Source organism: Cetorhinus maximus, chromosome 17 (genome assembly GCF_964194155.1).
Source record: "Cetorhinus maximus chromosome 17, sCetMax3.hap1.1, whole genome shotgun sequence".
NCBI classification, from domain to species: domain Eukaryota; kingdom Metazoa; phylum Chordata; class Chondrichthyes; order Lamniformes; family Cetorhinidae; genus Cetorhinus; species Cetorhinus maximus.
Window position 1 is genome coordinate 44,059,976 of NC_135895.1, and position 26,984 is coordinate 44,086,959.

General features: G+C 40.8%; 1 protein-coding gene across 10 annotated transcripts in view; it reads right to left on the reverse strand.

Annotated features, from left to right (window-relative positions):
* Positions 1-1,644: 1,644 nt before the first annotated feature.
* The window catches only part of osbpl9 (oxysterol binding protein-like 9), a 279,318-nt gene continuing 253,978 nt past the window's right edge, over positions 1,645-26,984 (reverse strand). For all 10 annotated transcript variants that reach the window (XM_078561122.1, XM_078561121.1, XM_078561120.1 and 7 more), the window contains 9 exons: positions 26,347-26,521; positions 24,257-24,341; positions 18,249-18,359; positions 11,972-12,035; positions 10,612-10,752; positions 10,439-10,517; positions 7,653-7,744; positions 4,491-4,626; positions 1,645-2,596 (listed from right to left, as the gene is read on the reverse strand). In XM_078561122.1, coding sequence (XP_078417248.1) covers positions 2,522-2,596; positions 4,491-4,626; positions 7,653-7,744; positions 10,439-10,517; positions 10,612-10,752; positions 11,972-12,035; positions 18,249-18,359; positions 24,257-24,341; positions 26,347-26,521 — 958 coding nt within the window. In that variant the 3' untranslated portion in view covers positions 1,645-2,521. The remainder of the gene's footprint in view (positions 2,597-4,490; positions 4,627-7,652; positions 7,745-10,438; positions 10,518-10,611; positions 10,753-11,971; positions 12,036-18,248; positions 18,360-24,256; positions 24,342-26,346; positions 26,522-26,984) is intronic.

The window sequence follows — 26,984 nt, forward strand, 5'->3', positions numbered from 1 at the left end:
GCAGTTCAGAGAAGGTTTACCAGGCTAGTAGCTGGAATGGGTGGATTGTCTTATGAGGAAAGGTTGGACAGACTAGGCTTGTATCCACTGAAGTTTAGAGGAGTAAGGGGTAACTTGATTGAAACATACCTGAGGGGTCTTGACAGGGTGGATGCGGAGAGGATGTTTCCTCTTGTGGATGAATCTAGAAGTCGGGGTCACTGTTTAAGAATAAGTGATTGCTTATTTAAAACAGATGAGTGAAATTTTTTCACTCAGAGGATCGGGAGTCTTTGGAACTCTGTTCCTGAAAAGGTAGTGGAAGCAGAGTCTTTGAATATTTTTAAGGCCGAGGTGGATAGGTTCTTGGTAAGCAAGGAGGTGATAGGTGATCATGGGTAGGTGGGATGTAGATTTCAGGATACTATCAGATCAGCCATGATCATATTAAATGGTGGAGCAGGCTCAAGGAACTCAGTGGCCTACTCCTGCTCCTTGTTCATATGTTTGTAGTAGAAACAAACATCCTGGATTCAGTTTAAAAAGGATTGAATGCCAGATATCCATCACAACTGTCTTTGGGTTACTATGTGGCAACCCAAATGTTAATGATCTTTAGCAATAAAGAGAGGCATTCCATACTATACGAGGCTGAAACTCTAAAAAAAAATATACTGCTGAATATCTGAAATTAGAGAAGGTAATCCTGAACAATACATGTAGGCAAGTTGTTTTTGCATTCATTCTAGGGTTTATGGGTGGTATTAGCAAGACCAACCTTTATTGCTAATTCCCCTTAAGAAGGTGATGATGATCTGCCTTCTTGAACTGCTAAGGTACATATGGTGAACGTACTCCCACAATGTGGTTAGACATTGACAAGATTTTGATCCAGTGAACTTGAAGGAACTGCGATATGTCCAAGTCAGGTGTGCTCAGAGGGGAACTTGGAGGTAATGGTGGGCCCATGCACCTGCTGCCTTTGTCCTCCTTGGTAGTGGGACATCATGGTTTGGGAGGTGCTGTTGAAATGGTAAATATATATAAACAAGCAGCAATGATTAGATGAATATGACTTTTACAACAGCTCGACCAGAGGGTCTGCACAAGGTTTTGCCTCTCCGGCATGAAGGTACAGGATATAATGAAGCAGATAAAAACATTGTAAAAGGAAGAGAAAAGTAGTCAATGCTTCTGTAGCAAGCTAATACAGTAGTAATTAGAGACCTAACTGCAGCCCGAGCAAGACTGGAAGTTTACTTTCCAAAATCCTGTATTTTGGCATATTAAGAGAAAATAGAAAAAGGATGTATTATCTATAGTAGAAAGACGGGATGTAAAAGTATCACTGAATATAGCTATAATATTTTCCATCCCTTCCTATTCCAAAGGGTAGGAGATCCATTAAACAGGAAAAGGAAATCATATGGGCAGTATCCAATCAAATGTTTTAAGTCTATGTCTTTGACAATCTCCCCTTATTGACATTTGGATTAATCTACAAAATACAAAAATATATATCTTTGCCTCCACAGAACTAATGACTATCCCTTTAAATGTATTTCAGGTCAGGATTATGCCCTTTCATTTGATTATTGCATGTCCACAAGCACTTCATATTATAATTAAAGTACTCAAGGCAAATTCATTATGACAACTGCAAAATGTATTTTATGAAGGTTTATTTTGTTGCTACAATAAACAGAAGAATGAAAACTAGCTGCAATCACATATTACATATTCCAGTTAGGTATCATTCTTGGAATAAAATTCTATACAGACTTCAATCAAATGTAACACTCTGAAATTAATAAGGCCTCAAAGTGTTAAATTATAAAGCAAAATCATTGGCTTCATTTTCATTTTACATTTATATATAAACATTAATGCATCAGTACACTAATAAACACTGTTCATATTAATGAAATTCTCTCTCTATATATATATATATATGTACACATGTCTATGAAAAGAGATTCAAGCAGTAATGAAACATTCTAGTAAAGCCCTACATTTGTGCATGTAGGACTTAACACAATGTATGAAAGTGTTACCATTTTTTACATCTAAAATGGCATTACAGAGAGTGCACTTAGTTGTACAGATATCCAAGACTTTTTTCCTTAGGCTGATTTCTTGAGATTATTTTCAATGTATACACAAATTTTGGCAGGTGAACTTGTATATCTAACTTGGAGATCTACAACTAACATTACAAATTTCTGATGTGGAGCAGGAGCAAAACATTCCCAACAGCCATTCTACAGCACTAAAAGAAGGAATCTTTTCACAACTCTTGCAAGATGTTAATCGTTCCACCACACCTTTTTAAAGTACAATTTCCCTGAGAAAGGAACCACTTAAAATATTACCAGATGAAACCTGGACAATGCATTTCTTCACAATGCATTTATGTAACCACAAAGCTACTATATAATATTAAATTTTAAGAATCTTGATACAAAATTTTCTGTCAGGTGAAAGGGAGTCTTTTTCAGTTGAAGGCTTTAAATGGTGTTCTGTTCAGCCATTTTTGAACATCCTAATATCTATTGCCACCTAACCTCTTTAGTAGTGGATCATCATATATCCAGCATTCTCCATCTTCATGAAACACCTAGAGAGATCAAAAGCAGTTTCCAATTTCATTTCAAGTTCCTTAAAGCTTATCAATTAAATTACTACAATATAATACAAATGAAAAAAATATGACTCTACTGATCTGTAGAGGAGAAGAAATACAGTGAGCCAATAATTGTTGAAAGGTTAAAGGCACTGACCAGTGTAGCACAAAGCCATGCAAACCAGAAGATCCTATGTTTGATTCCTGGGGCGTGCTGGGTTAGTGCCTTTCAGCCAGGGTAGCAGCTGGGGAACCACAATTGGCGTTAGCATTCTTTGAATTTTGGTGGGCGGTGGAGAGAGAAATCTGAATTTCTGCTTCAAGTCACCATTTAGTTGAACCTTGTGTGGAAGACGGGGTGGGCGGGGAAATTGGACAAGGACATCATCTTAGATAAGAGCAAAATACTGTGGATGCTGGAAATATGAAATAAAAACAAAATTCTGGAAAAACTCATCAGGTCTGGCAGCATCTGTGGAGAGAGAAACAGTTCATGTTTTGAGTCGGTTTGACTCTTCTTGCTTGGTCATGATGTTTTCCCTAATTTAGTAGCCTATAAAAACTCACTATCGGGCTGACAAATGAATCACCACTTGGGTGTGATATCTGAAGAGAAGGAAGCTGATGTATTAGCATTAAAGAACCTGTATAGAAAAGATTGTTTTTGCAGTAAGGAAGCTAAACTTACAGGCATAATAAACATTACACTGTAAAGACTTTATAAATCACTGTTTAAACTTCAGCTAGTGTGTGTGTCCAATTTTGGGAACCATACTTTAGAAAGGATGTCAAGGCAGAGATCTAACAGTGATTATGAAGAATACCATACTTTCTCTGCTCTTGTACTCTATGCCTTGATCTAAAAAGCCAATCATCCCATATGCTTCTATTTAAAACTGCTTTTTCAACTGGTTCTGCCACCTTTAAAAATTTTGTGCATGAGAACCCTCAGGTCTCTGTTCTTGCACCCAAATTTTACCGTTTATACTGCATCTCCTCATTTTTCATTCCAAAATGCATCAACTCACACTTATCAGCACTGCATTTACCCACTTTCACCAGTCTGTCCAGCACACCTGAAGTCTGCTACTATCCTCCTCAGTTTCCTACATTTCCAAGCTTTGCAATCTGCGAACGTTGTACCTAGAGTTAAGTCATTAATATGTCACATGAACACAGTGACACCACTGTATTCTTCCCTTCAGTCTGAAAAACAATTGTTCACAACTACTGTTTATTTTTGTCTCTCAGCCAATTTCATATCCTTGCTGCCACGACCCCTTTAATTTCATGTGCATCTCTTTTCCTAACATGTCTATTAAATGGTATTTTTTTCAAACACCATCTGAAAAGTTCACATACACATCATCAACCACACACCCCTCATCAATGCTCTTACTATTTCATCGAAGACTCAGGCATTATTTGCCTTCAACAAATCTATTGGCTGTTATTTATTAACCCATATTCTTCCAAGTGACAATGTTGCCTCTGATTATTGTCTGTAGAAGTTATCCCACCATTGAGGTTAGGTTGGCTGGCTTACCTGTTTTCCTTTTTTGAACGGTGGTGAAACATTTACAACCCTCTAATCCTCTAGCATCACCCCATATCTAAGAAGGATTGGAAGACTATGACCAGAAACTCTGCCTTTCCACCCTTACCTCCCTCGGCAACCTAGGATACAAGCCATCTGGATCACCTGCCCCCTTATTACAACACTGGCAACTTCCTTTTCTTTACTGAAGTCAGATGTTACTTTTCACTTGTATGTTTCTTCAGTTCTCACCAGCTTATTCGATATATAAAATAACTAATAAGTCACAACTAAATACTGAAGTCACTGAATCTGAGAAAAGTAGTTACAATGAAGCATGTGGTCTCATACCCGTGTTTCCCATTGAACTTCATTCTCTTTTCTCTCCCTTGCTTCAGCCCTTTGTCTTTCCTCAAGTCTATGCTTTGCATCTGTGGCAGCGTCGATATCCTTTACCTTCAAGTTATGCGTTACGTCCTTCCAAAGTCTGAATAAAAGAACAAATGGAAGTCTTGGAAATTGATTCAATAATTTAGACAAATAGGCAATATTGCATGCTTTGGCGTTAAAGATATTCCAACATGCTTTCCCTTGTTCTATGGAATTCAGGGTATTCTCCGCAGCTTTACAACACTATTAACACAAAACTCCCAAAATTTTAATACAGATGTATTTTAAGAGATCTAAAATGTTGTGCAATTTAGAAGGATGACATGAAGTTTGTCTAAAAATGTAGGTTTTGAGGGCAGTATTAAAAGAAAAGAGGGAGGTGGTGAGGCAGAGAGGTTTGGGGAGCCAATTCCAGAACTGAGGACCTACAAGACAGAATGCACAGCTGCCAATGGCTAGGACAAAAGGGAGTGCGCGATGTACACAAGGACAGAGTTGTGTGAAAGATGGGCATAAGTGCTTTCATGAGGAAGCTGGACCGACTCTTGACTGGTGTTAAGATGATATAACATAGAAAGTAAGTGTCCATCTCAGAATAAGGAGTTGACCATTTAGGACTGAGATTAGAACTTTCTTCAACTAAAGGGTTGTAGATCTTTGGAATTCTCTACACTAGAGGATGCCCATCGTTGAGTATATTCAGGACAGATCATTAGATTTTTGGATACTAATGAAATTAAGGGATATATGGGTATAGTGCGGCAAGGTAAAGTTGAGGTAAGACATTAGCCATTATCGTATTGAATGGTGGAGCAGGGACCAAGGGCTAACTGACTTACTCCTGCTCTTATTTATTGTGTTTGCGTGTGTCCTGGACTGGTTTCATTCACTTTATGGGATCAGGAATTTTCCATGGTATCCATTTTTCTCTTTTTAAAATCTCTTCAGGAAAATTACATGGCTTGGGGAAAAGTCTCTCATCAGAATACTAGAACAATCAAGTTTGGGGTAGGCTTGATGGATCAGCTAGTCTCTTCCTGCCTGCTGGTTTTTTTATATTTGTATGAATTTTGGGGCAATACTTCAAAAGGACAGAGGTCAAGGGTAGATTTTTTTGGGGGTAGCGGGTGTGACGATCAGAGTTTTGAAAGGCAGAAGTGAGTACTTGAGAGAAAACTATTCACAATGTCAGCTATTATGGTGGTCAGGAACAGAAGGTGGGTGGCCAGCAGTACACTGGGATTGAAGTCAAGGGACAAGCATAAGATCATCATGAAGTTGATAAAGAGACTGTGTGCTCAGTCAACCTTGTTCAGAGGATGACAGCAATATTTTATGCTGTATTTATATATCTAAGCTGACTGAACAAGAAAATAATAATTTATCAGCCACACCAACTTTCTCCAATGCCTCTTCTCCATTCTCTAGCTCAGAGGTATTTCCCTTGCTTGGTTACACTCTTATTTGTCAAATCTCAGGCAAAGCATCTCTGACAATGGCTTCTTGCCCCACACTGCCCTCACTGTTATATAACTAAGGGACAAAAGGCAGCCTTTTCCCAAAGGTTTAAAATAGTAGGTTGCTCAGTACTATTTTACTCAATAACATATGGTCCAGAAAGTTATTTAATGCTATCTGTTATAAATAAAGCCCAAATAGGCAGCCTTTTTACTTTATTATGTAATAATATGCGCAGTTCAGATTTTTAAAAAAAATCATTCATTTATTGCCCATCCCTAATTACCCTTGAGAAGGTAGTGGTGAACTGCCTTCATGAACTGCTGCAGTCCATGTGGTGTAGGTACGCCCACGGTGCTGTTAGGGAGGGAGTTCCAGGATTTTGGCCCAGTGATAGTGAAGGAATGGAGATATATTTCCAAGTCAGGATGGTGAGTGGCTTTGAGGGGAACTTCCAGGTAGTGGTATTCCCATGTGTCTGCTGCCCTTGTCCTTCTCGATGGTAGTGGTCGTGGGTTTGGAAGGTGCTGTCTAAGGAGGCTTGGTGAGTTCCTGCTGTGCATCTTGTAGATGGTACACACTGCTGCCACCGTGCGCTGGTGGTGAAGGGAGTGAATATTTGTGGATGGGGTGCCAATCAAGAAGGTTCCTTTGTCCTGGATGGTGTCAAGCTTCTTGAGCGTTGTTGGAGTTGCACTCATTCAGGCAAGTGGAGAATATTCCATCACAGTCCTGACTTGTGCCTTCTAGATGATGGGCAGGCTTTGGGGAGTCAGAAGGTGAGTTACTTGCCACAGGATTCCCAGCCTCTGACCTGCTCGTGTAGCCACAGTATTTATGTGGCTAGTCCAGTTCAGTTTCTGGTCAATGGTAACCCCCAGAATGTTGATAGTGGATGATTTAGATGTGAATAAAGGAACCAATTCAAACTCTTCTGAATCCAGATGAAGATAATATGTGAACAAATCAATTATACTTCCAACTTAGATTTATTTGGAACAACTCAGAGCCACAATGTATGCAACAGCCTATACTTTGTCCAACGTTCCTTTCAGGTTTATGAGCCATCTTCACAAACATTAATATGATGGTTAACAAAAGAAATCACAGGATATTTATTGCCTTGTCCTTATTTCAAGAACATTGCTAAGTTCTTATCCATTTTTTAACATATAGATTTGCTAAGTAAAAAACAGGAATTGTGATAGCTTCTCCCAGACCATTGTTTCAATGCATTGCATTATTGGTTATTATTATAATTATTCTCCCATCTAATGTTTCCCAGAGTATAATAATTATTAAATGTAACTTTAGTTTGGCAATGCATTGTATTTCAAAGCTGAAGGAGGAAAACAAAATGTATACAGAACATGCCTCCTATGAACATTCATTATGTGCACAACTTAAAAAAAAATCATGAAGACAGGGTTCTACTTGATTAGAACAATTAAAAGGGAAGGAAAATCTTGGAGAGTACTTTTTATTTGTGAATTGGGAACCCTTCTGCAGCCTCCCAAAACCTGGAAACTAATCTAAGGGCTGGCTGATTTGCCTATAAGAAGCAGGTGTACTTTGAATACATGGTTGTAACTTTCTTCTCTTTTTAAGCACAAAAAACTAAGTTTCTCTCCTCATGACTGTAGTAAAGGGATGGTGAATCATTACCTTCTTGATTCAAAGTCCTCCTGATCTTCCAATTTTCTTACTTTTTTCTTGATAATAGGCAATTTCTTTGTATCTATAAACATGCTGCTCTCCTGCGTTAAGTACAAACCATAAAGTCATCAGTTTTATCAGACAAACATTTTAAATCTTGCACTATATATATTTAGAAAGATACTTGTGCTAATTTATTTTGAAATCACAAAACAAAAAATAAACATTGACCATGTTGGAACAAAATAATTTCTGCTGTATTTATTTTTAAAACAAATTTCATTGTGAATTTAGTATTTAATTTTATATCCTTCCCTCTTCTCTTTCAGTGACGATATTGGGTAGGATTTTCTGCCCGAGTTACACCTATTTCCCCAACCACTTAGGAACCCACACTCATCATCCAACAGCACTTCTACCCAACACCATTTAGTGCCTGGCCAAATCCTGATAGATGCATTCAGAAAAGGTGGTAATAATGGTGTGACATCACATCGCATTTCTAATCATTACCAATGCTGAATGCCTGTCACAAAATAGCATCCTATTGGCATTTAGTGTCGCTAGAGGTGACATATTTAAATGGCCTATCCATTGGCTGAAATCAATCACAGGATGATCGATGCACTGTCCCACACCATGAGATTTTGGCAAGGACCAAAAAGGCTTTCCACTTCTAGCACTGTAGTGGGGTGGACTTCCTGGCACAGGAATGATCACTGGCAGAAACCTCCAAAATAATTTGCTCGACTGATCCAAATTAACCGGAACCAATCCTGCCACATCTCAGGCAGCACTGCCACTGCAGCTGAAACACTCACCTATTGACTTCACAATGGCACAGTTTCATGGAAGTCAGTTGCCCTTTGATTATCTTGCACTTGGCTGTTATTCAGCTCTGAACTTTGTCACTGAGCCCATATAGGCTATATTGACAGCAGATGGCATCTCAGCTAAGTTGGGTTCACATATGCACTTACAGGATGGGTCACTGGATGGCAAACAGTTGTGGAAAGCTCAGATGATTTTCACTTCCCTAACCTAGGGGTGCCCAGGTGAACTTCAATACTCCAACTAGCACCTCATCTTAAGGAAGCTAAAGTTCAGACCAGCAAATTAATCTGTGACTTCCTTGGTCTATATGGCACAGCCACTCAAAAACCAACGGACAATGGCCAGGATTTTCCCCTCAGCGATTTGGGGATGGGGCCCGCTCGCCAAGGGGAAAATACTGTGGGATGATGTCGGGAGGAACCCCCGACATCATCCCAGTCCCTTTAAATATTCACAAAGGCGGGTGGACAGTGAAATCAGCTGTCCGCCCGCCGACCTGTCAATGGCCAATTAAAGCAATTGACAGGCTAATTAACCTTATTCTAGACCATTCGTGGCTGACCTTAAGGCTGGTAGGCCAGCCAGGAGCCCCAGCGGGCTGCAGATTATTAATGAAACTTCATCCACTGGCGGGATGAAGTTTCATGTTCGTTTTTTAAAAATGTAATAAATGTTATGTGTTTATTATTAACATGTCCCATCTCGTGTGACATTGTCACATGAGGGGGACATGTTAATAATTTTAATATTTCTCTATTTTTAGAGTTTACTTACCTCTCACGAATCTCCCTGAGACAGGACTTTGCCTCAGGGAGCAGTGTGCACTTTGACAGATGGGGATTCCCTCCACTTCCTGTCGGGCAGGCCGCTGGGCAGGCCTTAACTGGCCCGCCCACTCAAAATGGAGGCGAGCCCTGTTTCGGCGGCGGGGTTCAGCTGCCCGCCCGCCGCCGAGCCGGTGGGGCCCGCCCGCCAGCCAAGGGCTAAATTCTACCCAATGTCTGAGGAAATGGGAAAACTAGTTGTATGACATGGTTATTACTTCAAGCACTTTCAAGTATCCCCACTGATGCTCATGGACCGAATTTCTCACTGGCCAGAATTTTTCTCTCGTCAGGAGCGGCTGGGAAGGTGACCGCCGCCTGCAATCAGCTCCGCACCGCGATTTCATGCAGGCGGGCCTGCGTGGATCGCGAGCGGCAGTGCTGAGTGCTACCTGCGCAGGCGGGGGGAGGAGGGAGAGCCAGGCCTCAGGTGAAAGAGCGCTTCAATCGCCCTAAGGCACAGAGCTGCCTCAGGGCGATTGAAGTGCTTTTTTAAAAAATTAATAAATGCAATAAAAATTTAATGAAACATGTACCCTCATGTGACTGTGTCACATGAGATGGGACATGTTTTTAATTTCAAAATAAACGTTTTATTTAATTTGTATTAACTTTAGGGAACCCCATCCTGCTCGTGAATGAGGTTTCCTAAAAAATGTAAAGGCCACTTGGCCTTTTTGCCTGCCCGCCAACTGTTAGGTTGGACAGGCAGCATAAATTTCAAGTTAATTAGTTCATTAATGACCTTAATAGGCCTTTCAATTATCAGCGGGCGCGCCCGCTAAACGAAATATTGAGTGCGCGCCGATGACGTCGGGACACACACCCGATGTCATCGCGCGTCATATTACGCTCGTGTGTGTCGGGCCGTATGCCAAACCTAAAATTCTGGCCATTATTTCAAGCCTGGGTTGCTTGGAGGGGAGGACAACAAAACAGAAGCTTTTAAAAAACGTAAAACAAGAAATGAAAAGAAGTTTTAGTTTCAGCTATATTAAAAATAATCAGTGATTTGGTAACCAGTTACACTTTGCAACTATATGAACATTAATCATTTTTTTTTTAAGCGTGGTTTGTTTTACCAGAATAGCAGCACATTATGAAAAGTGACTGGCACCTTTGATTTAAAAAACTTACCCCTGTACTCCATTTAACATACATAACTCCATTCCACTCTCCTTCAATTGAGATAAAGCACTTCTTGTCATTTGGAGAACTAAAATAGCAAACAAATTAAGTGTATTTATTTCTTTGTAAGTTATTATTTATCACTAAAAATCAACATATTCAAATATTTGATGTGAACCTACAAGATTTCAGCAGTAATTCTGTGTTTCTTGCCTCCATAGAAGGGCTTGGTGTGAAATGTAATGTTGGCAGTATATCCTGTTTTTGCACAAGTAATGTTACACTCGCCTCCTAGTTCCACCCACGGAACTGTTAGAATAGACCTGTTAAATCAATTGAAAAAGCTAAAATTAGCATAGTTTTCAAAAAGAACTACAAACTGTATTTATATAATGCCTTTAATGTAATAAAGCATCCGAAGGTGCTGCAAGAGGTTATAAAGCAAAATTAGACAATGAGCCACATAAGGAGATATTACAGTAGATGACAAAAAACTTGGTCATGGAAGCAGGTTTTAAGGAGTATTGTGAAGGAGGAAAGTGAGGTCAGAGGCAGAGAGATGTAAGGAGGGTAATTCCAGAATTTAGGGTTCAGACAGCTGAAGGCACAACCATTAATGATGGAGCAATTAAAGTAAGGGATGCACAAGAGACCAGAATTGGAGGAGAGCTGTGGGGTTGGAGGAGATTACAGAGATAGGGAGGGGCAAGGCCAAGGGAAGACTGAAAACAAGGATGAGAATTTTAAAATCAAGCACAGGAAAAGCATTGCTTAATCAGGCGCCCATGTAGGTTGGCATCCACAAGGGTGATGTGTGAAGGGAACTTGGTGTGAGTAAGGACATGGGCAGCAGAATTTTGGATGTCCTCAGTTTCCAGAGGGTAGAATGTAGGAGATCAGCCAGGGGAAAGATGAAATAGTCAAGTTTAGACATAACAAAGGCTTGGATGAGCGTTTCAGCAGCAAATGAGCTTAGGCAGGGGTGGAGTCAGCTGACGTTGGGGATGGAAATAGACGGTCTTAGTAATGGCACGGATATGAAGTCAAAAGTTCAATTCTGGGTCAAATGCAACACCAAGCTTGCGAACAGTCTATTTCAGCCTTAAACAGTTGCCAAGGGGAGGGATGGAGTTGGTAGCTAGGGAGTGGAGTTTGTGGTAGGGACTGTAGACAATAGCTTCAGTCCTCCTAATATTTAACTGGAGGAAATTTTTGCTCATCCAGTACTAGATGTCTGACAAGTAGTTCAATAATTTAGAGACAGTGGAGGGGGCGAGAGATGGTGAGGTAGAGTTGGTTGTTATCAGTGTAGATGTGAAATCTGACACTATGTTTTCAGATGATGTCACCGAGGTGTAGCATGTAAATAAAAAACAGGAGGAGACCAAAGACAGATCCTTGAGAGACACCAGAGGTAACCTTGTGAGTGAGGAAGAGAAGATATTACAGGTGATAATAAACACAAACTGGTTATTCTTAATGTGTACTGAAGGGCAATAAGATAAGAACATTTAAAGTGGTAACGTATAGGGTAATACTTGCCTTCCATAGCCATTTGGAAAAGTGAGAATATAATGCTCATCGTAATCAAGCAGAGAGACACATCCTGTCAAGTGAAAGAAATAAACTTTAACTGGATAAGCGGAACTTGGAAAGTTCTAAAGGTGAAGGAAAAACACAGATAAACTGAAAATTAATTAAGGTAAAATAAAAATAAAGCTCTTAAGCTAATAGCAAATGACACATTGTTGGCATTCTTCCATCTACATAAGATGCTGGGCATGCAGCAAATTCATTGGGGACGGGATAGTTTCACACTTGCTGATGGCTGAACAGATCAATCCATGAGAAACAGGTTCTGCCACAAGTGCCACATATGAAGTGGTTATCTGTGCCATTGTGGGTTCTTGTTTTTGGTGGACAAAAACCCACAACGACATCAGATAACCAGAATATGTGGCACCTGCTGTCAAGCCTTTGTAGCCACTGATCGTCATGGGGGCATACACTGGCCCAAAGACGACGTTGCCATTTCCTTCTGTCTTGGCCAGTGTCTCCCAGGTGTGAAAAATCACTGTTTAGGGCCTTCATGTCAGACTTGCAAACATTTTTGAAACAGAGCTTTGACATCATTCTGTTCTTTTGGCTCCGGCTATTTTGCCAAACAGAAAATGCTTGGGATGGCATCAGTCTTTCATCCTGCAAACATGCCCAAGCCAAAGAAGTTGCCTCTGCTGGATGAGTGCTAACATACTTGGGAACTTTGAGAGGAGTGTTGCACTCATGATTGTGTCCTTCCATGAGATGTTGAGAATACACCGAAAACACAAAGATGAAAATTGTTGAGTTTCCTTTCTTTGTAGCTGTAAGTCATCCATGCTTCACAACACAATGCTGAGAACACAGGCCTCATGAAACAGCATCTTGGTACTAAGAGTCAGCTTGATTATTTTTCCATGCATGTTTCGTGAGTTTGCCAAAGGTGGTAGTTGCTTTCCCTATGCATATATCAAGTTCTGCAATAAAAAGGCACTGTCACCATGGACCCAAGGTAGCAGAATTTGCTAACCACTTCCAGCAGGGTGTCATTTAGTGTCAGTAAGGGCAGAGATGTGTCACCCTGTCCCACAACCATGATTTTCTTGACGTTTATAGTCAGGGAGAACAAGTTATAGGCATGGGAGAGAAAATCCATGAGCCCTTGTAACAGAGCTTCCGTGTGAACGACTAGCACTGCATCATCCGCATTGGGGAGTTCTCTGATCAAGCAAGATGTTTTGTATTTTTGTCTTCACTTTAGTCTGAACAGATTGTGGAGCTTGCCGCCTGACCTAGTATGCAGGTAAACTTCTTTCAAATCTGCAGGGAAGGCAAAGGTCAGGAACAACACAACTGATTTCCTTTTACCTAAAATGTTACTCAGAATAAAAAGTTGGATTTTGGATGTGTGTAAAATAAGGAAATTACAAAAACATAGGGACTAAAAAAATCATGGCTCAGGTCAGCAGTTCTGAGTAAAATCAGTATGCAAGAGTTTAGGTTGCTCAGGACAGAAAGCAATGAGAACAGACAAGGAGGAGAAGGAGTTTTCATATGTTGAAGGATAATTTCAATGATAAGGAGGTTGAAACAGGGAGGCAAAAATGAGAGTCTGCCTTGAATTCATAAGGAAGCAAAGGACAGGTCCCCAGAAAAGGTGAAAAAAAAATGACAGCATTTTACAGAATGAGATTAGGAACATAGGAGCAAAAGTAGCCATTCGGCCTGTCATGCCTGCTGCACCGTTCAAACAGATCATGGCTGATCATCTACCTCTTACGTCATTTTTCCCAATATCCCCATGCCCCTTGATGTCATTAGTATCCAGGAATTATCAATTTCTGTCCTGAACATGCTCAACGACTGAACTTCCACAGCCCTCTGGAGTAAAGAATTCCAAAGATTCACCACCCTCTGAGTGAAGAAATTCTTCCTCATCTCAGTCTTAAGTGGCCTGCCCCTTATTCTGAGAGTGTTTCCCCTGGTTCTAGGCTCACCAGCAAGGGGAAACAGCCTATCCACATCTACCCTGTCATGGCCTGTAAGAACTTTGTAAGTTTCAATGAGATCACCTCTCATTCTTTGAAACATTGGAGAATACAGGTCCTGCTTCCTCAATCTCTCATCATAAGACAATCCTGCCATCAAGGATTAGTCTGGTGAACCTCCATTGCACTCCCTCTATAGGAAATACATCCTTCCTCAGGTAGGGAGACCAAAACAGCACACAATACTCCAGGTGCGGTCTCACCAAGGCTCTATATAATTGCAGCAAGACATCTTTACTTCTGTACTCAAATCCCCTTGCGATGAAGTCCAATATAATATTTCCCTTCCTAATTGCTTGGTTTACCTGCAAACTAACTTTTAATCACTCATGAAGAAGGACACCCAGATCCCTTTGGACATCAACACTTCCCAATCTCTCACCATTTAAGGAATCCTCTGCCTTTCTGTTTTTCTACCAAAGTGGATAACTTCACAGTTATTCATATTATATTCCATCTGCCGTGTTCTTGCCCATTCACTTAGTCTGTCCAGATCCCTTTGAAGCCTCCTTGCATCCTCCTCACAACTCACATTCCCACCTAGGTTTTGCGTCATTGGCAAATTTGGAAATATTACATTTCATCCCCACATTCAAATCATTTATGTAGATTGTGAACAGCTGTGGCCCAAGCACTGATCCTTGCGGTACCCCACTAGTAACAGCCTGCCTGTTCATTCTTGAGAATGACCCATTTATAACTATTTTGTTCTCTGTTAATCAATTCTCAAGCCACAGCAGTATATTACCTCCAATCCTAGGTGCTCTAATTTTGTTTACTAACCACCTGTGAGGGACCTTATCAAAAGTCTTCTGAAAATCCAAATACACCACATCCACTGGGTCTCCTTTATCTATGCTGTAAGTAACATAGTAACATCCTCAAAACTCTCCAAAAGGTTTGTTAAACATGACTTCCCTTTCATATATTCATGTTGTCTCAGCCCAATTGTATCATTATTTTCCAAGTGTCCAGTATCACATCTTTTATAATAGATTCTAACATTTTCCCTTCTACTGACGTCAAACTAACTGGTCTGCAGTTCTCAACTTTCTCTCTCCCTCCCTTCTTAAATAATGGGGTTCCATTTGCTACTTTCCAATCAGCAGGAACCTTTCCATAATCTACAGAATTTTGAAAGATAATCACCAATGCATCCACTATCTCTATAACCACCATCTTCAACACTCTGGAATTCAGCTCATCTGGCCCAGTGATTTATAAACCTTTAATCCAATTAATTTTTCAAGTACTGCCTCTTTATTAATGCTAATTTCTTTTAGTTCCTCATTTTCACTAGTCCCTTGGTTCCCTACTATTTCTGGGAAATTTTCTGTATCTTCCTTTGTGAAGACAGACAGAAGAGGCCAGAAACTTCCAGCGCCCATCAGGCGGCAGGGCCGGCGAGCCATTGAAATAGACTCATAGGCGTTTACAGTACAGAAGGAGGCCATTCAGCCCATCGTACCTGTGCCAGTCAATAAAGATCTGACTACAATAATCCCATTTTCCAGCACTTGGCCCGTAGCCTTGGAGGCTATGGCAACGCAATTTCAGTTCACACTAGCGGGACCAGAAGATGCTGCCAGCATGAGGGGCTGGGAAATTCTGGCCAAAGTAATTGTTTAGTTTCTCTGCCATTTCCCTATTCTCCATTATAAATTCTCCCATCTCCGCCTGCAATGGACCCTAATTTGTCCTTGCTAATCTTAGAAGGGTATGTTTAGATGATAATGGGTGATTTCAACAACCAAATCTTGTTTGAAAACTACTAATGTTGAGGTAGTGCTGCAGAAGGTGCTTGAGAGGAGGGTTGCACACTCCCATTCCAAGATACTATACTTAAAGGTCAACTCTGCAGTGTGCTTGCAAGGAGAAGCAGCCAAGGTTAGGCCATAGCCAACTATAACTGTCTTAACATGTCATTTCTAGTGCTCTGTTGCATGGTAGGTGCAGCAGTCTTTACAGAAGCTTTCCATTTGTTTCTATGCCACCTCAGATCCAGAAAAAAACACAGGTCCCCAGTGAGATACAAAAAGTATGCACAGACGATAATGCATAACTTATCGATTTTTCTACTCCACTCACTCATTCTAAGCTGCCTTCATCACTCTTAAGCTGTCTTCCCTGAACTTGCAGCACTCTGCTCTCTCAGATCCAACCCTACCATTGTCATTAAGCCTGCTGAAAAGGGTCACGATGTTGTTTGGCAAACTGATCTCTATCTTATGGAGCCCGAATAGCAACTCTCTTGCATTTCTTCCCCCTTCCCCTGAACCATGACCCGACCAATGAACAACAAGCCATCATTTCCAAGACTGTCACTAACCTAATTCATCTCCTTTAGAGATCTTCCTTCCACAGCCTCCAACCTCATTGTCTGCCAGCCCTGCACACCCTGTTTCTACCTCCTTCTCATATTCACAAATAGAAAAAAAATCTATCATGTTTTTGCTTTCAGGCCTTTATTCTGCTATTAACACCCACTCTGGATCAATGTTTTTTTTCTTTACTACTACCATTACCACTCCCTTTGCCTTTTGTGTCATGACATCTTTGTCATTTAATTTTTGCCATCCTCCAACCCATCCCTGATCTTCTCTTTTGCTCCATCTGACCGTCCCCACTTTTTTCAACGGCATAAAGTCCATCACATTTCAACCTCTTCGATTCTGAAGAAGAGTCATATAGGACTCAAAACTTTAACACTGATTCTCTCTCCACAGATGTTGCCAGACCTGAGATTTTTCCAGCACCATCTCTTTTTATTATAAAGGGTGACATGCTTTGATGGGGGTGTACTTACAAAGAGCTATACAGTGTAATGGTCAATGAAGCGAATATTCAATTACAGTAGAGAAGCCACCAAGGCTCCGCTGGCACAAATTCCTTCTGGAGGAGGAACCTCTGCCAGCACAACAGTTGCCAAAGCAAGGCAATTTTATCTCTGCAAGCAAGTGGGTACATGGATTGATAGGAAGGGACACACCACTTCTTGAGCAGCTGGACCAGCTCAACATCCCTCCCAGTGTCCTCTTCTTCTATACATGTCAGCTCAAAGATTCAGACTAGCAAAACCATAGGTGCCAGGAGAGAAAACTGGGCGCCAGGAGGAAATAAACAAATGTTACTGAAAATATGAACTATTGTACATTAGGCAGAAAAATGAACAAAGGTAAATAATAAATGGACAAAAATGGTGGGAACCAAAGAGGCCTGGGAGTAACAAACAGTAAGCATGGCATTTCTAATATCAAGACAACATAAGGAAGCAATTAAAATAGAAGTAGATTGTTGGGACATGTAGACAGCACAATGGAGTATTAAGCTATAGAGCTTATGCCAATGTTTCACAATCAACTGGTCAGATGGCAAGGGCAGTAATGTACAATTTGGCTACCAAAATACAGAAGTGATACATTTGCGTTAGAGATGGTGAAGAAAGCAAGAATGAAATCATGTAAAGGAGATAAGCTATAAAGAAAAGATTTGAAAAGCTTCAGCTTTGGATAGTTGATGGTTTTGGAGAGAGCTCCCTGAAAACAAGTATTAAATAGTGTAAACTAAGCTCATAAAACAAGTTCAACATAAGTCATGCTAATAGGATCAAAGGACATAAATTTAACTCAGTGATAACAAATTGAATTTAAAAAAATATTACCAAGAGTCATAGCCAATGAGGGAATTTAAAAAAACAGCTGAATTCAAGGCCCTTATGGATCAAATTGCCTTTGCTCATTCATTCTTAAAAATACTGTGGTTTTCCCAATAACTCAGAGGTAAAGTCATCGTCTCCGAATCAGAGACCAGGCAAGACCTAAGTTTAAGTCTCTGGTCTGTATTGAGTCAGCCCATCTCAAAAGCAACAGTAGAGAGTCTCCATTGGTTGCAGTGCCCTTAGTTCATGGAGGTGAAAGTCAGCAATTGCTCCTGCACCTGGTCCATCTGTGGAAACCTCAACTGGGAATACATAAATATAGATGACAGGAGAGGAAGCCACAATTGTAACTGTGATGCCTAATGTGGTCAAAGGCTCATGCATAGTAGTCATTTAGGCAAGATAAGGGAGAATGACTGCTGCCTATGAAATCGTGGAGTCAAAATCCCCAGGAAAGGGAAGAAGAAAAAATTGAGCAGGACAAAAAAAATAAAAAATACAAAAAATGCAGGCAGCTTGTTTACAGTGAAAATACATGTTATTAGTGCATACATTTTGTGAAAAAAAAACTTACCCTGTCCTATGTTATGCACCCCTATAGACATTCCAAGAAACTTAGATTTAGTCCAAATGTGTGCATTGAACTGGATCCTTTTTGAGAGACATTCAGCATAAAATGCAGAAACTATAAAGGAAAAAAAAATTAGGAGAAAGCATGACAATTATACTTTTCTCTTATTGGAACACTAATTACAATATGCTGCACACTGGATTGGATGAATATAGAAATAAATAAAAGTTATGGCATGGAAACAGGCAATTCTGCCTGTACAATACAGGTCCGTATTTTCTCCCCACATGAGCAAATAATTTCACTCACATTTACCCACCCTGTTCCCATATCCTTTCAATCCCTTTTCCTTCAGCCACCGGCAGGTGGGAGCACAATATTGCTCATATCAAATTTCCTATCACACTGGAACATGGCAGGATATTGCTCAGCACAATAGCTTATAAAAAATAAAAGCAGGGAAAGCAAACTGCTCCTACACACCTCTCAAACAATTTTCCCTCTAAGATGCATAGCCAGAGCAACTTGATACTTCCTGCACAGGCCAAGCATGAGTCAGCCTTCAAGTTGCTGCACAAAAAAAAAAGGCACGTGCATTTCAACAAATTTTCTGTGCACTGCAAAAGAAAAATTTGAGGGTACGTTACTCACGGCAAGTAATCACAGGAGTAGGACTGCATGGGCCCCAGCTATGCCTGTCTCTTTATGGGGTATGTGGAACATTCCTTGTTCCAGTCCTACTCCGGCCCCCTCCCACAACTCTTTCTCCGGTACATCGATGATTACTTCGGTGCTGCTTTATGCTCTCGTCTGGACCTGGGAAAATTTATTAATTTTGCTTCCAATTTCCACCCCTCCATCATTTTCACATGGTCCATCTCTGACACTTCCCTTCCCTTCCTTGACCTCTCTGTCTCAACTTCTGGTGATAGACTGTCCACCAATATCCATTACAAGCCTACCGACTCCCACAGCTACCTCGACTACAGCTCCTCACACCCTGCTTCCTGGACTCCATCCCATTCTCTCAGTTCCTTCGCCTCTGTCGCATCTGTTCTGATGATGCCACTTTCAAAACAGTTCCTCTGACATGACCTCCTTCTTCCTTAACCGAGGTTTTCCACCCACGGTGGTTGACAGGGCCCTCAACCGAGTCCGGCCCATCTCCCGCGCATCCGCCCTCACACCACCTTCTCCCTCCCAGAAACATGATAGGGTCCCCCTTGTCCTCACTTATCACCCCACCAGCCTCCGCATTCAAAGGATCGTCCTCCGCCATTTCCGCCAACTCCAGCATGATGCCACCACCAAACACATCTTCCCTTCACCCCCCCTGGCGGCATTCCGTAGGGATCATTCCCTTTGTGACACCCTGGTCCACTCTTCCATCACCCCCTACACCTCAACCCCCTCCCACGGCACCTTCCCATGCAACCGCAGAAGATGCAACACCTGCCCCTTTACTTCCCCTCTCCTCACCGTCCAAGGGCCTAAACACTCATTTCAAGTGAAGCAACATTTCACTTGCACTTCCCTCAACTTAGTCTACTGCATTCGCTGCTCCCAATGCGGTTTCCTCTACATTAGAGAGACCAAACGCAGACTGGGTGACCGCTTTGCAGAACTCCTTCGGTCTGTCCGCAAGCATTACCCAGACCTCCCTGTCGCTTGCCATTTCAACACACCACCCTGCTTTCATGCCCACATGTCCGTCCTTGGCTTGCTGCATTGTTCCAGTGAAGCTCAACGCAAACTGGAGGAACAGCACCTCATCTTCCGACTAGTCACTTTACAGCCTTCCGGACTGAATATCAAGTTCAACAATTTTAGATCATGAACTCTCTCCTCCATCCCCACCCCCTTTCCGATTTTCCACCCCCCAATATTTTTGTTTTTTCCAATAATTTATATAGATTTTTCTTTTCCCACCTATTTCCATTATTTTTAAATGTATTTCCATCCATTGTTTTATCTCTACTTTTTAGCCTTTTTCCATTCCTTCACCCCACCCCACCCCTACTAGGGCTATCTGTACCTTGCTCGTCCTGCTTTCTATCCTTAATTAGCACATTCCTTTAGATAATATCACCACCTTCAACACCTCTTTGTCCTTTTGTCTGTGACATCTTTTGGTTATCTCCACCTCTATCCAGCTCTTCTTGTCCCAGCCTCCCCTTAAACCAGCTTATATTTCACCCCTTTTCTATTTTTCCTTAGTTCTGTTGAAGAGTCATGTGGACTCGAAACGTTAACTGTGCTCCTCTCCACAGATGCTGCCAGACCTGCTGAGTTTTTCCAGGTATTTTTGTTTTTGTTTTGGAGTTCCAGCATCCACAGTTTTTTGCTTTTATCTTAGTATTAAATAAGCATCTGTCTTTACGAAGGAAGAAGATGCTGAGGTAAAAGAGGAGGTAACTGGTACACTAGAAGAATTTACAATTGAGAAGGAGGTGGTTTTAGAAAGGCTATCTTTACTTAAAACAGATAAGGTACCAGGATCAGATGAGATGCATCCAAGGGTACTGAGGGAAGTGAGAGTGGAAATTGCAGAGACACTAGTGATAATCTCCCAGTCCTCCTGAGACACAGGGGTGGTGCCAGAAGACTGGAGAATTGTGAATGTTACACCCTTATTCAAAAAGGGGTGCAAGGATAAAGCCGGCAACTACAGGCCAGTCAGTTTGACTTCAGTGGTAGGGAAACTTCTGGAAACTATAGTTAGGGATAAAATCAATAGTCACTTAGACATGTGCAGAATAACTAAGGAAAGCTAGCATGGATTCATTAAGGGAAAATCATGTTTAACTAACTTGGAGTTTCTTGAGGAGGTAACAGAGAAGATTGATAAGGGCAAAGCTGTTGATGTGGTGTATATTAATTTTCAAAAGGCATTTGATACAGTGCCACACAGCAGAGTGGTGATCAAAATTCTAGCTCATGGAATAAAAGGGAAAGTAGGCATTTGGATAAGAAATTGGCTGAGTGACAGGAAACAGTAGCAATAAATGGTTGTTTTTCAAATTGGAGGAAGATTTGTTGTGGAGTTCCCCAGCGGTCAGTGTTGGGACCCTTTCTCTTCCTGATATATATATTAATGACCTAAACTGTGGTGTTCAAGGCATGATTTCAAAATTTGCAGATGATACGAAGATTAGAAACGCTGTCAACTGTGATGAGGATAGTCATGAACTTCAAAAGGGCATAGACATTTTGGTGGATTGGGCAGACAAGTGGCAGGTGAAGTTCAGTGCAGAGAAGTGTGAGGTGATTCACTTTGGCAGGAAGAATATAGAGAGACAGTATAAAATAAAGGGAGAAACTCTGAAGGAGGTGCAGGAACGGAGGGACCTTGATGTATATGTACATACATCATTGAAGATGGCAGGGCATATTGAGAGAACAGTTGATAAAGCATATGGAATCTTAGCATTTATTAATAGGGACATTGAGTACAAGAGTAAGGAGGTCATGTTGAACTTGTATAAGACACTAGTCAGGCCTCATGTGGAGTACTATGTCTAGTTCTAGGCACAATACTTGAGGAAGGATGTGAAGGCATTAGAGGGAGTACAGAGGAGATTCAGAAGAATGATTCCAGGGATAAAGAACTGTAGCTTTGAGGATAGATTGAAGAGGTTGGGACTGTTTTCCTTGGAGAAAAGAAGGCTGAGAGGAGGCTCGATAGAGGTATTCAAGATCCTGAGGGGTATGGACTAAGTGAGCAGTGAGAAAATGTTCCCACTCAAGAGAATATAAAGAACTAGAGGTCACTGATTCAAAATAATTGGCAAAAGGAGTAAAAGTGACGTGAGGAAAAGCTTTTTCACCCAGAGGGTGGTTGGTGTCTGGGACAAACTTCCAGAGAGGGTGGCGGAGGCAGGTTCGATCAAGGTCTTCAAAAGGGAATTGGATTGCTATTGGAAAAGAGAGAACGTGCAAGGTTGCGGGTATAAGGTGGGACTAAGTAGAATGCTTTTTCAGAGAGCCAGCGCAGAGTCAATGAGCCAAATGGCCTCCTTCTGCCCTGTAAGGATTCTGTGATTCTATGATCAACGCCAGCTGCATTCTAGATAGCGGCGGATAAAGGGGGTACCTAGATTGAGAAATTATAACTGATAGAAAGAAAACATATTTGGAGCCGTTAAGAAATTAGTTGTTAACGAGCATAAAAGTAGCTATTTCTACTCCAATATAAAACATAGGATAGGAATTTTTCCAGTTTCTTTAGAGAATGTCGTAACATTCTGAAGTCTCGAGAGGTTACTTAGGTTTCAGTCGTGACAACTAAACCAAAAATTACGAAGTAGTTCAAATGGTATTGAAAACAAACTGAAACTACTTCATAGCTAGAATCATCACTTCCAGGGATAAATATTTAGTAGGTGATGAACACTGCTAGGTCTTTGCTTCCATTTCTACTGAGCTGTGAACAAATGCCCTTTTGATGAAGAGAGAGACATGCTGTCAAAACTTTTTGTCTTGCACTTAGCAGGACAGACGCAAGACGCAACAAGCGAGATCCCTTTGGAATTTGTATTTTTGTACTCTTCCATTTGTCCTGATGAGTGCAAGACAAAAAGCTTCGAAAGCATGTCTCTTTTGCCAGCGATAGCCTTACTACTAAGTGACTAAATGCCTTTTTCTTTATGCATTGTAAATGTGAAAATCATCAGCTGCAAACTGGTATGAAAACATGAGCTCTGTAAATGGGTGAGGTAGGTGGAAGAAGAAAATGTGATGTGTCACCCAATTCCCTGGATTCCTGTCTATTTATGCCACTGTCTTAGTTTCTGTTGGAAGTGATTGCCAGAAGCACTTTCCCAAATATGAGTGGGCATTTTCAAATGAAGCAACAATGACAGATTGGTGTCATGTGTCACATTTCACACCATTATCACCCCAACTTAGATTTGCATTCAACAGGTACCAGTGTCATTAGAAAAGGTGCAGTGGTAACAATTTAAATGTCCAAAGAAGGATCTACGATCAAATGAATTTCAATGAATAGGAGTAGAACAGGTCTGCACGCTGGAGACAGCAAAACTTTTCAAAGCTCCTAGAGTGCCTGACTTATTAAGCTGCTGTAGGTGTCCCTCCCCTCCACCTCCATGTTAAGCTGCTAAGCACAGGTACAGGCACCACCAGCAGGCCTCTAAACTTAAATGTGTTTGAAACTGGGAATTTCATCAGGGTCAGGGTTGGATCAGTTGGGAAAGTGCTGGGGAAGCAGGGTGAATTCTGGCTACACAATACAGAGATCATAGAATTATACACCCAAAAGGAGGCTATTCTGTCCATCATGGCTGTGCCAGCTCTTTGAAAAAGCTATATAATTAGTTCTTTGCTTTGTCCACATAGCCCTGCAATTATTTTTCCTTCGAGTATTTATCTAATTTGTTTTTGAAAGTTTTTACTGAATTGGTTTCCACTGCCCCTTCAGTTGTGTATCCAGATCATAACTCACTGTTCAAAAAAAATTCTCATCTCCCCAACAGTTCTTTCGCAAATTACCTCAACTTTATGTTCTCTGGTTACTAACTTTCCAGCCAGTGGAAACAATTTCTCCCTATTTCCTCTTATCAAAACCTCATAATTTTGAACACCTCTTTTAATTCCCATAACCTTCTCTGCTCTCAGGAGAACAATCCCACCATCTCCTGTCTCGCCACAAAACTGAACTCCCTCATCCCTGGTACCATTCCAGCAAATCTCCTCTGTAGACTCACTGAGGCTTTGACATTCTTATTCCAGTTCTAAATGGCAGAAAGCACTGGTAGCCAGGAGAAAGGGAGTGTGGAGTGGGTGAGAAAGGGGTAAAAAAAACCCTCTGGTCAGATGGTGTACTCCCATTGGGCTTGAATGGCTGGTTCCACAGCATTATTTGGAGAATTTGGAAGCAAGTCACCTGTCTGAGATTTGATATATAACAAAGGTACAAAGATGGCCACATAATAAAAGGAATACTATTTTGCAGTTGGATAGCCTTAACGAGATTATTGAAATAAACTTGCTTGGTGGGTGATGTGACACCTGCTCTGCTACAAATGTTACGCTGTTCTGGCTAGCCTCTGGAACTGGACCTTCAGCAACAGATTCCTGTGGCAAAAGAGGGAACATGTAACATATAAAAATGTATTTAAATATGCAGAAAGCTCTGAAATTACTGATATCTATACAGTACAATAATACATTTCTGAACATTTTAATGCTGCTAATGGATTCAGCAATTATTTGTACATTATCTGGATAGTGGAACCTTAGTGAACCTGGCATTTACTTTGAACATAAAAAGTTTGGTAGCCTAATTGCAGAGAAAACATGACCTCCTGTTCTCACAAAAACTGACACTTTTTCTGCCATTTTCACGATTGTGAATTGAGTTTCAACACAGACAGGTCTGCCAATAAACGTTATCCAAGATCAGTTGCATAAATCAGACCAGATTATAAATTACTGCTGAAATCAACCATTCTTAGACTGATCGAGTAACCTACTGAAACTTTGAAAGTTTATAAAAGGAAAAAAGGTATTTCCTTCTCTGTTTTAGAATTGCTCTTTCCCTTTTACCTTTTCTCTTCCACTGCTGGTAGCTTTGCCAACTCAAGTTGGAAGCATTTTTGGAGGTTCAAGTATGTGATGGCTGACCATGTGATATCTGCAAACCTTATTCCGTTTACCTTATAAAAGATGGGTCCCTTGTAGGTGAGCATCTTTGCTCATGGTTTCACACCAGCAATTGTTGTGCAAGATGCTCAAAAGGAAAAGGCGTTTTTCTACATTAAAAGGAAATATAGATGCAAGGAAGCTGGTTAGCTCAGTTGGCTGGGCAGCTAGCATGTGGTTCAGAATGACACCAACAGCAAGACTTCGATTCCCGTTCCAGCTGAGATAGACTTGTGGCCTTGCCCTGTCCCTGAGAGTGACAGGTATTGGCAAACCATCACCGACAAAAACTGAAAAAAATACAGATCAGGATGAAGCATCAGCAGACAATGAGCCAAGGATCTGCCTTCGGGCAGAGCACACTTACCACCTGCCATATTTGTGCAAGCTCTTTGTGAAAATTACAGGCATTCTTGGGAAAAATAAGATGTTCTAAATTGTGTGTATTTCATGACATAGCAAAATCAGCTGAGAATTTGTAATTTTGAGAGATTTTGTAACTGGGGGTGTGACATTTGAAATGCTTTTGGAGCAGCAAAACTGAAAATTGTAGGCTGATTCATTCTTCATATTTTGACGAAAGCTGATCAAAAAGTATTTCTTTTAATCTCTCACCGAGCATCATTCACTGGTGAAATTCAAAACATTTTGCATCTTGACATATGAAACCATTGTCTACATTGGAAATATGTGCAAACAGGTCATGGTTTGACATTTTAATCAATATTTTGGGTAGAAAACAATTTATCTTTTCATGTATTTGTGCAATTATTTCTCATTCGCCTATTTTTAGCCTGACTGAGCCACTAGAGCGAGTTTCGGAGTGGTGGAGTTAGTGTAAGTGCTGCCACATGCAAGACAACGCTGTACTGGGCTCCCAACAAGCTGATTTGATTCAAACAGGGAGCATCATTGCTACTACCAACACAAGCATAAAATTCAGTGGTTTGTCTTCTGCAGCAAGATAGAAGCCAATGATGTTTCCTGACATGAAAGAGCGACTGAGATAAAGAACCACTACTGACAAATGTGTGACGTGGGGTTAATGAGAAAGTGATGGAGCATCTTCATAAAATAAGAAAAGGAATTAGGAAAAGGAAAAGTGATAACAAACAAACAAAAAAGGGCAGGAAATGAGAGACAGGGAGAAGGAATGACCGACGAGTGAAAGGATGAAAGGAGAAAAGAGTAGTCTCCAGGGAGGAAAACTGAAAGGACCTTGGTCGTATTTTTTGTCTAGCAATTTTTATGGTCATTAGAGCGATCTTTCTTCTCAGGTGGTAAGACAGGAGTGGTATTTTTTACTATATTAAATGTAAATTCTGAGCCATTAATGGCACAGCACTGAACATGGATCCAAGAGATCAATATGCAGAAAAAAACCTAGAAATTAAACTAAATTAATTTTATGCAATGATTATTAGAAAAAGCAACTTACTGTATTTTCTTCCGTTTCATTCTCAGGGAAATTCCAATGACATTTGAAGATCTCTCCTAAAATGGGATTGTACGGTTTCTTGGCTACAGATCCCTTGCGACCAGCATGAAAGGCCGACAGGTACCATTTGACAACCTGTACCATTCGGTCCCTTGGGTCACTTTGGTCTACAATACTTTACAAAAAAAAGCTTAAGAATATTTTGTTTCATGGGACAGTAAAACAATCACATTCAACAGCTGTGGCAAGAACAACATTCTTGGAAAGGTTCTTTCTTTAGGTAATCGATGCCATGTATATCCTTAGAGTGAGTAAACGGAGCGAGTGACAAAAGACCTGTCCTGGGCCTTCTGCCCATTTTGCTTTGTAACAAGAGGCACGAGCAATGACTCAGGCTGTGATTTTACTTTCCTCTCCTAGAATAGACATTTGATCACTAATCAACATACAAGGGTGCATAACTCCGTCCCCACTACTTTGGGAGGGGAACTCATATTTAAAGTTGCAGATTTGCATTATTCTCCAGACTGAGATATGGTACTGGAAGTTACATATTGAAATTTATCACTGAGTCAATGGCAATATGTAAAGTTTTTGATTTCTACTTTCTCACTTCACTGCAAAACTTCACAAGGAGG